At 40.8% G+C, this 12,305-nt stretch overlaps 1 protein-coding gene across 1 annotated transcript; it reads right to left on the bottom strand.

Annotated features, from left to right (window-relative positions):
* Positions 1–6,024: 6,024 nt before the first annotated feature.
* Positions 6,025–11,521, bottom strand: LOC306808899 (uncharacterized protein; the record flags this gene model as incomplete). The annotated part of the gene is made up of 4 exons (XM_079319898.1): positions 6,025–6,042; positions 10,372–10,500; positions 11,159–11,185; positions 11,414–11,521. The coding sequence occupies 4 exons, from the start codon at positions 11,519–11,521 to the stop codon at positions 6,025–6,027; spliced, it is 282 nt and encodes a 93-aa protein (XP_079176024.1).
* Between the last annotated feature and the right edge of the window lie 784 nt (positions 11,522–12,305).

The raw sequence follows: 12,305 nt of genomic DNA, 5'->3' as shown, positions 1-12,305 counted from the left end.
TTAGAATGGCCCACAAATAACTTTTTTATGTTCATGGGTATATATTTACACTCACAGATATATGCTTATGGATTGGGACTTATTTCTGTTCCCACTCTGCACTTCTCTAAATGTCAAATCCTGTACTAATGGCATCAGGATGGAGCAGAACATGCTCCCTCCATCAGAGCCTGATCAGCAGGGATTTTTCTCACCAAAACATTTGAGCAGCCCTTTATTTGAACTATCTGCTCATCACCTCTTCAGAGTGTCATTTGCTAGCCAAAACTTGGCAGTACTTGGGATCTGTTCCTGAATTTATGGTATTTAATGTACATTAATACAATTTGATTGTTAAATGCATTTGCAACATCATGGATTGTTATCCAATGTGCCCAAGGTTCATATTTCTAAAATAAATGAAGTTATAAATCCAGAGCTTTCTAACCTGACAATTAATGTTGTCCTCAGAACTTGGTATTCACACCTTCCTACACTGATGTTCCCAATCAAGCAATTGCCCAATAATCCTGCTATTATATTTGCAGGTTCCTCAAAAAAGGAAATTTCCCTAATAAACTGAGCACAGCATGGGAACTTTGAACCTTGCATCTGTTTCTGTTCAGCTCCTAGAGAAGATGGCCCCTGCACAGCTTGCAGCTAAGGATCTGGGTTTGCTGGTATTTGAGCTGTAGATGCTCAAGGTGTTTGGTTCCCTAGGAATAGGAAGCAGCTTCATCTGTGAGCATGGACTACTTTGTTTCACCCCTGGGGTGTGTCTGGTCCCTCACATGTTTGTTAAGCGCTGCTGTCAGATTGTTGGGCCCTTTGGCTTGTCACATGGCAGGGAGTGCTGCAGTCCCACTGGGGCAGGGGATGTGTCAACAGCACTCAGACCTGCTTGGTGTGTCTTTCAGGTGCATCATGTCCTTTTTGCACATTTTCCATTTTGCCCTCTGTCTGTGTGAGTTCCTTAGCTCCCTTCAAATGCTGTTTCTGGACGAGTGCTGCCCTACACCTGCACTCTTTGGAGAGCATCCCCTCCGTGGCTGGAGACACTGCTGCACGTGCAGGGGGTGTTGGGCTGCACGTCCCTGTGTGTTGCAATGGATTTGGGGCCCTTTGGGAAAAGAGGTGTCCTGTACCAAAGGGTGATTCCTGGAAGAACTACTACATATTTTAGGATCTGGGAAGAGATGTTTGGATTCAAGAAGCCCAGAGTTGATTAGGTTTAACTGATTCTTGTTTATTCAGTGAGAGCCACTAAAGATAGAAGTCAGCTTTCCTAACCTAAACTTGCTTACTGATCTATGAATCACACTTGATACCTGTCAGTTTTAATAGACGATACAGCTCTTGGTTCTGAAACTTCTTAGAGAAGACGATGCATAAGTAATCATTATCTATAATCTCTACATCTAATTTATTAAACAGTTTAATCATCTATTTAATTGCACCACACCTACATACCATTATCCTGTTAGCTTGATTTTGTGGGATAACAAAGTTTGCACAATCTAATTTTCAAAATCTTGAAAGACTGGGATTAGTACAGGAAAACTACAAACAATAAGGTTAGACCTTCAGCCAGGTGCAGCAGTGAAGAACATGTCTCATGCTGTCAGAATTTACCACATCCTTTAGCCTGGAGAGGAGGAGACTCAGGGGTGACCTTATCACTCTCTACAACTGCTGAAAGAAGGGTGTACCCAGATGGAGGTCAGCCTCTTTTCCCAGACAACCAGCTGATCAGAGGACATTGTCTTAAGTTGCTTCAGGAGAGGCTTAGGTTGGACATTAGAAAGAATTTCTTCCCAGAAAGTGTGATTAAACTTTGGAATGGGCTGCCCAGGGAGGTGTCAAAGGAAAACTGAACATGGCACTCAGTGCCATGGCAGGTGACATGGTGCTGTTCAGTCATAGGTTGGACTCAGGGAGTTCAGAGGTCTTTTCTAACTTAAGTGATTCTGGGATTCTGCAATTCTGCATCCACAACCTGGGTGTGGGCACAAACACACTGTGAGAAAAGGGAAGAAAGACCCTTTTAAGGCTGTATCTTTTACCTGCTATATTTCTGTGTGCTGCTGATTCTAGAGTTGTATCTTGATATACTTTTAAATGCCCTTTATTGGTGTGTCTTTTTGTAATATATACAGCCAAATTACAGGCCTGGATGGTCCTCCTTGGAAAAGTGTGAATCTGGGTTCTAGCTAATCTAATCCATGTGAATTAATCTGCAATAACTGTTTTTCCATCCTGGCCAGGAATTTTGGTAAGGCAGATTTGTAATGTGAAGTATAACCAAAGCACAGTAATAACGGAGCTTCATTTCAAAGTGGAGCCAGAGGAGTGCCAGCTGAAGAACCATGTGACAGGTTTGCTTGATTCCAAGAAACTTCAATGAAAACTTGAATGGGAACAAAAAGCATATACTCTTCACTATTAATTATCCTAAGGCTTTCTCAGTTGCTGAAAATGAACAATTTTTCTGAAAGTTTTCCAGTGGGAATATAGTTTTCCAGTAAGAACAGGTTTGTGTTGCTTGAAAATAGTTTTGTTCTGAGACACAGACATTTAGGACAAAACGATTCATCGTAGATCCATCCATTATGTTGGTTATGTCAGACAAGACTTGTAAAGAATAGTAATTCTGCCAGGTTCCTTTCATTAAAAGTTGCTGCCACAAGTACTTATCTAGGTCTTGACTGAAAAGATACCTTCGGTGTATGTACTTGAAATTCACCTTTGTAAACAGAAAAACTGATATCTTGCCCAAATATAATCTAATAATATGCATCATCTATTTTCAAAGTACACTTGCTTAACTGAGGGCACCCAGTGAGAGTGCAGTCTCATTGTTCTTTGCCCTCTCCCTCCTGTGTGAAGAGTCAGATGGAAAATGAACAATTATTTTTAGGTGGGACAGTTTTCCATCCCACACAGCCATGTTTCCTGCGTACCAAACTCTTCAGGTACAGCCACCTAGTTCCAAAGTCCCAGGCATTTTGTAGCCACCCCATCACCTCCTGGGGTCAGTAGTAGCAAAGGGGTCACTTGCTGGTCAGTATCTTCTAATCACTGCTTCCCTGGAGAATTTTTGGAGCTTCTGTTTTGGTATTATAGTCAGTCTACTTCCAATAACTTCAGATACTTTATTTATAGCAGGAATTCTGTCTGTATTTTGACTGAATACATTCTAAATTACTTCATAAAGTGTTTGTATTCACAGAGCATGACCATTCCTAGGATATGTCATTTGATAAACATCTCTTATATCAAACCAGTACTAGATTTCCATATGCCTCCACTGGCTACTGCCTGATGCATCTCTCATCCATGCACACAGGAAGAAGTTTTCCTCATGAACTTTGTAATAGTCCTTCTTTCTTATGTTAAATAAGTATAAAATGAGAGTTGTACAGCATTCTGTGTTCATTTCTGTAGCTGGTTTTGCCTTGCTGTCAGCAGTCATGGGGTTGGCAGCAGAGCATTTCTGCTCCTCTTCCTTCTGCTTCATCCACACTGCCCCACTTCCCTCGTGGTCTCCCTCCATGCAAGGGGAATTTTCAGAGCCTGGGAATCTCTGGATCCCTATAATCAATTTGTTCTATTGCCCAAGCTTTCTCTACCTACTGGACCTCTGTAGGAGGTAATTAGCAAGGAACAAAGTTTTCAGTAGTCATTGGGATGTTCTGCAGGGTTTGGCACAGCTAAGCTGGGCCAGAGTGGCAAGAGCAGCAACATTCCAACAGCAGCTTGGAATGGCAGCTCCCACTTAACCCAAAAAGTCTGTTTGATTCATCCCTGGAGGTGTTCAGGCTCAGGTTGGGAAGGGACCTGAGCAACTTGGACTCATGGAAGGTGTCCCTGCCCATGGCAGGAGTTGGTACAAGATGAGCTCTGGAAGATCCCTACTAGCCCAAACATTTCTATGATTCTCTGATTCTTGCCATTCCTTATTTTTTCTCTGTGCTCTGTGTTAATGAGGGCATTATATTGAAATATGCAGAATATGTAATGTGCTCAGACCTCTTCTTAATTCCACAAAAATCAGTAAGAGGATTATTGGGATGGTGAAGGCTGAATTAAATTATCCTTCACTTGCACATCTTGCCCTCAGTATCATAGAGTGTGTGGAGAACAGGGAGACTGTACTTTAAAATTCATAAATTTCTCTTCTCCATTCCTCAGGGAAGGAAAGTTGTACAACTTCTGCTGCCTCAATCAGCCATCAGTGAAGGGTTCATTAGGCCCTAAATGCCTGTTCTCTTAAACCCTTGTGAGATGTGCTAAAGCAAATGATCTATAGAGTACTGGCTTCTGACTAGGTGACCACAATTAAATGCATGTTTGCACTTTTCCTTCTCTTTGAATGCCTCAGCCCCTGTTGGAAAGTGCACAATATTGCATGGCCAGCAGGGATCTTCAGTCCTTTCTATTCCATTCTACTTAATTGCATGATGTCAGGCATTTTGGAAGTATGACAAAAGGAGAGTGAGAAACTTTGTGCCACTGTGGAACAATCTTATATCTCAATGACTGATTTATATCCTGCCTGAAGTCAATGTCAGACAGAATATATCTCTTCTCTCCCACAGGCTGCTTGCAAAGTAAGAACTAGGCTGATCATTATCTGAATCTCTCAAGTCATGATTTCCCTCTTATTTTGTTCTTCGACAATTCCAGTTTGTGAGGAGTCAGGGGGAACTCCCCTCACTCCTGGGCTTTTTGTTCACTTACTGGGAAATACTTATTTAATCTGAAATTTATCAAATTAAAAATTAGCAGTATGAACACAAGGAAAAAATCAAGGGCATCTGTTTTCTTGTGAAGTCTCTTGATGATGCTGTTTCTAACATGACTAAAAAGAGACATCACTGGTATTATACATGAAAAATTATCTTTAAGGTAGTTTCATACCTATTGATATTTTTTATAGATTATAACCAGCTATGAGTTTAGGATTGTATTATGTGTTAATTCACTATGAGATTTAAGACAGCAGAAGCAATTTAGACACATTGCTCATTCATAATAGGCATGTTTGATTTTTTGTATGTGATTCACAAAAAAAAAAAAAAAATTGCAATCATGACATTGTGTTGCTGAAGCTTTTTGCCCTCTCTTTCCAGCTCTTTCACTCCTTTGTTCCCTGGACTGTAACCCACTCTGTATCCCAACAGGAAGAAGACAGCATTTATCTTGTATCTCATAAGTAGTGTAAAAATTCAGGATTATTTATAGAAGTTCATGGAAGGTGACAAAAGATTTATTCTTTGAACATGTGGAACTTGTGCTGTGGAGTGTGTCCATGAAGATGCTGCAATTTATAGATCACCATGATTGCTTCCATGACAGGTACACATAGAGGTCCTGAAGAACCTTTAGTTCTCACTTTTGGAGATTCTTCAGTTGATTGAATCAAAAGTGGGAGACCAATAGAAAGGATGGGAAGGGAGCTGCAACCACCTATGGCAGGCAGAGGTTTATCTGGGATTGGGAACTGTAGTTCCTTTGGCTTTAGTCTTCCCAGTACCACCACCTGATGTCATTAATATGATATAACTTATGTGATATTGTGGAGTCTTGGCAATGTTAAACCCTGGTGTGTGTTGAGCTTTACAAGCAAACACTACCAGTCTCCAGAAAATTGTAGAATACAGAGAAATTAATTCTTCTTAACCAATTAATTTCCTTTTCTATAAAACTAGAAGAGTGAGGCTTGTCCATGTGCCTCAGGAGGGTGTTGTGAGGATAACCCAGATAAAATCAGCTTTCTTTTACAAGGGTGCAAAGATGCTTTTATACACAAAGTGTGATTTATGGATGGGAAGCATTTGAACAGTAGCCTGTGCCTCTCCTTCCCATAGCATGGCATATACCAGACTTGTTCTTACAGGGGTGCAGGAGATTAAGGGAAGAACAGCAGCATTCCAGATGCACTGGGGCAGTTCCAGTGCCTCCAGAAATATCTTCAAAACCAGTTTTCATAGTTTTCATTTATTTGTCATTGGAGATAGATTCTCATTAGACTATTGGCACTGCTTAGGGCTTGGGCTTGTCCTGCAGCAGGTCATGGAGTTAGGTAAAATCAGGGGTAACAACCTGGAGCACAAAAGCTTTGGCTCTGCTGCTGTACTTCTGCCCTGGTAAATGTCCTAGCAGAGACTCCAGCACAAAAAAACATGTTTCTGAAGACAACACTAGAAGTTTTGCAATATCCATGCTGCTATGTAGATGCCTGAACTGAGAAAATTCTACTGTGGAACTGCAGATTTTGTAAATAGGTTTCTGGCTGACTGTTGGCAGCAACAAAACCCTTCAAAGAAAAAGTTGGTGCTGGTGGCTCTAGCAGGTTTGGGAGAATTCCTCTTTGCTGAAGAGCAAAATAGATTCTCAAGTGCCTTTGGATCACTCATGGCATACAATTTTGCATACAATTGCATACACAGCATACAATTCCCTCTTGCTAATGAGGAAAATACTATGGTTGTGGTGGTATGTGATATGGAACTGTCTGCTTATGTCCAACACAGAACTCTTCTGAGCAGGCATTCCTGAAGAAAGAGGGGCTTTGTACACAGATAATGGTGCTACTTTCCAGTTTGCAGAAAGTAGCCACTCCTACCCTGCATCCTCAGTTACCAAGTGTTTTTCTCTCTGAAATCATAAAGCAAATTGTCAGCCTTGTCTCCGAGTTTCTCATATCTGATGTGAGGCGTAGAAACAAGGCAGGTGTGGAGCTGTGCACACTTGAAAACAAGCATGAACCCTGCCATGGGCAGGTTTGAATTGCTGAAAGGAGGGCTGTTTACCAAAGGCACTGCTGATTATCAATTAATAATTGTCACTCTATTCCACAATATAATTGTCTTGTGCAGACAAGTTATCTTGCATATGGAATGTCTGACCTTCCTCACCTCCCCTGTCCCCCCTGCCCTAGGCCACATCCTCTCCATCAGAGCATGATATGACACATTCTGCTAGAGAGCTGCAACAGAGATAATTGAGATAACAGAATAAGGTACTTGTTATGGTAATTAAGTAACTCGTTGGATTGGTTGCCTTTTGTTTTCATGTGTAGGTTTCCAATCCTGTTGAGAGCCAAACACAGAGAGAAGAGGCCCATGGGCATCTGCTGGGTCCCCAAATCCCTCAGGATCCAGTCCAGGGTCAGCTGAAGGGATGTTCTGGGCTGCCAAGAGACATCCATCCACCACAGCCTGCCCTGGGGCTTGCAAAGCCTTGCAGGGTGTAAGAGTCTGGGAGAAGATGTGAATATGCCTGCAGTGAGGCAGAGGGTCAGAATGTTTGAGGATGAAGGACTGCCCCACTCCTGGACTCTCAGGAGCCTGGGGAGGTCACCAGTGCAAGCAAACACTTTCAGCAGCTCACAGGGGTCAGGGGAAGTTGGCAGTCCAGCTCTTATTTCAGGTTGCACAACCCTGCTCTCAATGGTTTGAGCACACAGTGATCACTTCTACCATGCAGGTGCAAACTGAGGTGTCAGATAGTCAATATTTTGCAGATGTATCTTCTGCAGTTTATAAGTTTTGGGTTTTTTTTCTGTGCAAAAGTTTCCTATTATTGCCTTTTGACTGAAAGTTAACTATATTCCACTCTTGCCAGCCTTATGCTGGACAAAACTGAATTTATTATGTTTTTGTTTGTGTCACAATTTCACCATTCCTGTATTTCATAAATTTGATTAGGTAATTTTGGGAATAAACATTAGAATAAATAAGTATTTATTTGTAATAATATAAGTTGTATTTGTAATAGTACAAGTATTTATAAGTATTTATTTGGGAATAAATAAGTATTAGACAAATAATTTTATTTTTCCTTGCTGTCTGCAGTCCTATGACTTGGGAAGTTTTTTGCTCATCTATAAAAATTAATCAGCTTCTTTCAGATTTCCCTCTTGCTACAATGTGTGTCTAGACAGTGCTGGTGAGCTTCACACAGAAAGCAAAACATCACAAGAAGACTGGAATAGCTTGGATTTGCCCTTGGAAAATATTAACAAGACTGAATATCAGTTCTGTGGACGTGATACTTAGAATTTTGAGATCTAGCATCATAGATTCAACATGGATGCTAATGAACCTTTTTCTTCTGCTAAGGACCAGGAGCATACATAAGCATTGTGCTGATTCATCAGAGATGTGGATGATTTTTCTTTGCACTAGAATGCAAGAATTCAAGTGGTTATTTAGGGAAAAGCTGTCTGAGGTGAATGGTATAGAAAATGTAGGAAGATATGAAAATGTGAGAAAGATGAACGATTTGTTTTATTCATTGATTTCATCTCTGTAGGTGTTAACAGAGAATAGTCTTTTCTATTATAGTATTTGTTATTTCTTTATGTCCATCCCATCAATGAAATAAGGAAAGGAAATTATATGCTTTGTGTCTCTTTCCAGAGGTTCTGGTGAAAAAATCCACCCCACAAAATTGGAGGTGGTGAAGATATGAGTCCTTGGAGATATTTTAAGATATTCCATCTCAAAGGGCCTGATATGTTGCTTTTGTTCCTCTCTGAGCCACAACAGAGATGAAATCTGGGATTTGGGATTTTCCCCACTGCCAAGAGACCTAAGTAAGGTGTTGGTAAGGTTGGCATAAGTGGCTGAGATAAGCATCTTCCCTTCCACATTGGTTGTTTTTTTTTTTCAACAAAGCTCTATTTTTGACTCTTCTGTTGAGCTGAGTAGAGAAGTGATAGAGAAGCATTTCTGAGCTCATGGCACTATAGAAAAAACCAGCATTAGATACTGAGAAAGAAACAGTTGTCCACAACACATTCCAAATGCACAACCCCGTTGAGAGCTTGTAATTAATGCTGGATTTGGTCTTGTTTTTGTAAGTTAAGATGTTGGTGAGTTGTCTACTACTGAATATTTAGAAGGAAAAAGGTACCTATAGGCAGGAAAACCTGCAGCCTTGCAAGGATGAAGTGACTTGTTCATGCTGTGTAGGTATTGTCAAAAAATAAGTGATGCAGAAAGAAAAGACAGAATTTTTTTTGCTACTATCTCAAGCCCAGAAATATTTCCTGTGCTGTACAGTGGGCAGAGTGTGAATTTTACTGGTATGATAACAGGATGTTCAAACCTTTCATCAAGTACAGAACATAAAATGAAGACTCAAATATATTTTGTGCTCAGGTGAATTATAATTTTATTGGTTTACTAATGGTTATTTCAATCTTCTATATTCCAGGTGGACAATAAATATAATAAATAACTCTTCTGTTCACGGTTCTTTTCAAAGACTTTAGATTTTGAAAAATACTAAAAAAAGCCACAACAAATATTAAGATTTGAATTTTTCAATTTCTTGATAGGTTGTCAGGATTTTTTTCAGAAATTCTGTCACATTTCCCTTGGTCTCATACTGGCATTGACTGCCACGTGCCAGTCTCTGTGAAACAAAGAGCAAAGATTGGGTTAGCAAAGATTTTGATATAAAATAAAGAATTTAGATGAACCAGTGAAAATATACATTATTTGAAGCTACACAAGGATTTCAAAATCATTTCCTAGAGAATTGTTCCTTGAGCAGTGAGTGTAAGAGTGGCTTTTCATGGTGACTAGGAAGGTGGCAGGTGGATTGTCATATAATTCTATACATTCAGTTCAGTTATAGCTGAAGTATTTTAAACTAGGCTGTTTCAACCCAGAAGACAGGGCAGATACCATGAGGAGCTGGGTAAGACTGGCACAAGGGCCAGTGTCAGTGTCCCAAGGCCACCCTAACTATTCCTCTTGCAGGTTTGAAGGCAGCTTAAAGGAGCTGGAGACACTGCACTGTCTGCATCTTCTGTGTCTCATTGAATCACACAAGAGCTTCGCTCAGTAAATAAAGGATATTTCAGTGCCCAGAGAAGGAGCCTGAGGGAGGACCCAAGAGCCTTCCTGAGCATCACCACAAGCTGCAAGATGCTGGAGGTCACAGCTCTATTTCACAGCCAGTAAAGCTCTATTTCACAATCAGTAAAGACTTTGCCCAGCTGGCCCCAGCCATGCAACTCCTGTACATCCATTCCCCAGTTTGGCATTAATATTTACTGCCAAAACACATTTTGAGAAAGGAGAATAGAAAAACCATTTAAATAAAGCTCCTCTCCCAGAGATCTATGTTCAGAGGGTTTGGAGAAAAGAAAGGACACAGTAGGGCAGAGCTCATCCCCCTTCTGCCCTCTGCCAACTTAAAAAGCTTTTCACTGCCTCCCATGTTACAGTTTTATCTGGCTCCTGCCCAACGAGTAATTAAAACACATCTGAAATTGACAAAACACTTATCTACAAATGTTAAAATTATATTTTAAAAAATCCTTTTGTTTGTAAAAGATAAGACAAGATCTGTAGAAAAGTAAGAAAATCTTACTTTACAATGTTGTTCTTTATCCAGTAGAGACTGGAAGGTCAAGTAAAGCCTTTCAATTTCTTTGGAAGTTCCATTGCTTTCCTTCAGGTGTTTGGTTCCATCCACAAAGCATGCCAGTTCATGGCCACGCTGTTCAACAAAGAAGGCATTAGTAAAACCTAGAATGCATTTTGTGTTTATCCACAGAAAGCAGAAGTTTGTATTCCTAAATGTGGCAGCATGTCACAGTCAAATGCAACTTATTCTGCAGTATATTGAAAACTGGCAAAAGACCTTCGGGGGGACTGTAAAACAATGAATTCTCATCATAAGAAATGACTGTCCCATCTCTCAGGAAACCTCAGTAACAGTTCTTTGAGGCATAGCCTCAGCTAATGCTGGGGCTTCATCACATGTGAGGAGGCTTAGAGCAATGAAATAGTGCTGGATACACCTAGAGCAAAGTCTGAGGCCTGACATCTCTAGCCCAGGTTCAATTTAGACACCCAGCCATAAAACAAAGCCTTGCAGAGATTTTCAAAGCAAGAGGCTGTATCTCTTGCTATGCAAGTCAAGCCTACAGAGGACTTTTGCCTAAATCTAGGCTTGATTCTGACTGCTCTGTAGTGGGAAGGCTTCTGTTTCCCTCCTAACCACTATTCATCAAGTTCAGTTTCCCTGCTATTGATATATTAAAATCTTCCTTATAATGGAAAGCAAAAATTACATAAGGAGCAAATTGAACAAACTTAAACTCAATACCAAACTTCTTTAACATCTACAAGAATTTAAAAAGAAATATACTTACCTCAGGAATGGGGAGACACGAACATGACTGAAAACAGAAAGAGTGAGTGTTAACATCCAGCATTCAATGTACAAGTACAGATTTTTTTAGTCTCATTATATTCTCAAAAGTACTCACACTGATATCTGTCTGCCTACATGGGCAACTCACAGAGCTATTGACCTGGAAGAAGAACAAGTGAGAAGTCAGTATTTTATTATCGTGCCCTGCACGAGGATGCATTTTTCAGAATGGAGGTGCTGAACAGCCACTTACAAGCAGGCGCTGTGTATAGCGGATAATTTCCCGGACAGGACAGTACTCTGCTTGCACAGAGAGCAGCAGACAAGAGAAGAGTATGTATGACAGCATGCTGGCATTCATGTCAGCTCAGTCTGATGGGTGACAGAAGAACAGGAGGGCACTCCTTTTAATTGAGTCTTCACAAAATTCCCATTCTAATATGGAAAAACCCAATTATAAAACTGATACCAGGTGCCCACTATTTTTTCCCATGGCTTGGACAGCATTTTAAATGTATCAAACGTGGAATTGAGTCACCTACTTCAGTGACTGTAGTACTGTGGAAATTCACTCCTCAGAGTGATTAATTTGAACATTGTGATATCAAACCTCATCAGGAAACAATGGTTAAAAAATCTACGAGAGCTTTTTTTTTTTCTTTCTTTCTTTTTTTTCCCAGATGTGATGTCTGCCTTGTGTGCTTATGTAAACTGAAGTTACGTGAAAGCAAAAAGACAATAATGCTTCAGCGTTGCCAAAGTTCCTGAGAAAGCAAACTGATGTGCTTCAGGGTGGCTTCCCCCAGGTTCAGAGCAGGACCTTGCTGGTGACACTGCAGGGGTCTGGAGCAGACAGACAGATGGATGGTGTGATGGAGCAGTGCCTGGACAGGCTGTCACACGGAATGACAGCTGCTGCATCCAGAGAGCAACCCCACAGTCCTTGGCCATGATCTCCCCTCTGCTGAGTGCACAGGCACCAGTGTGCAGCTGAGCATGGGGCCCTCGGGGTGCAAACAGCATTGCATCCCACCCATTGCCTCCTGAGGGAAAGGACTGGATGCTATAGTGGTCCTAGTGAGCCCAAATGTTATTAACTTGGAAATTCTCTCAGGTGGCCTCTCCAAATACAGCTGAGTGTTGGT

The sequence above is a fragment of the Erithacus rubecula genome (genome assembly GCF_903797595.1).
Source record: "Erithacus rubecula genome assembly, chromosome: 16".
In the NCBI taxonomy this organism is placed as follows: domain Eukaryota; kingdom Metazoa; phylum Chordata; class Aves; order Passeriformes; family Muscicapidae; genus Erithacus; species Erithacus rubecula.
Note: the sequence above shows the minus strand (reverse complement) of the source record. Positions and strands in the feature narration are given on the sequence as shown.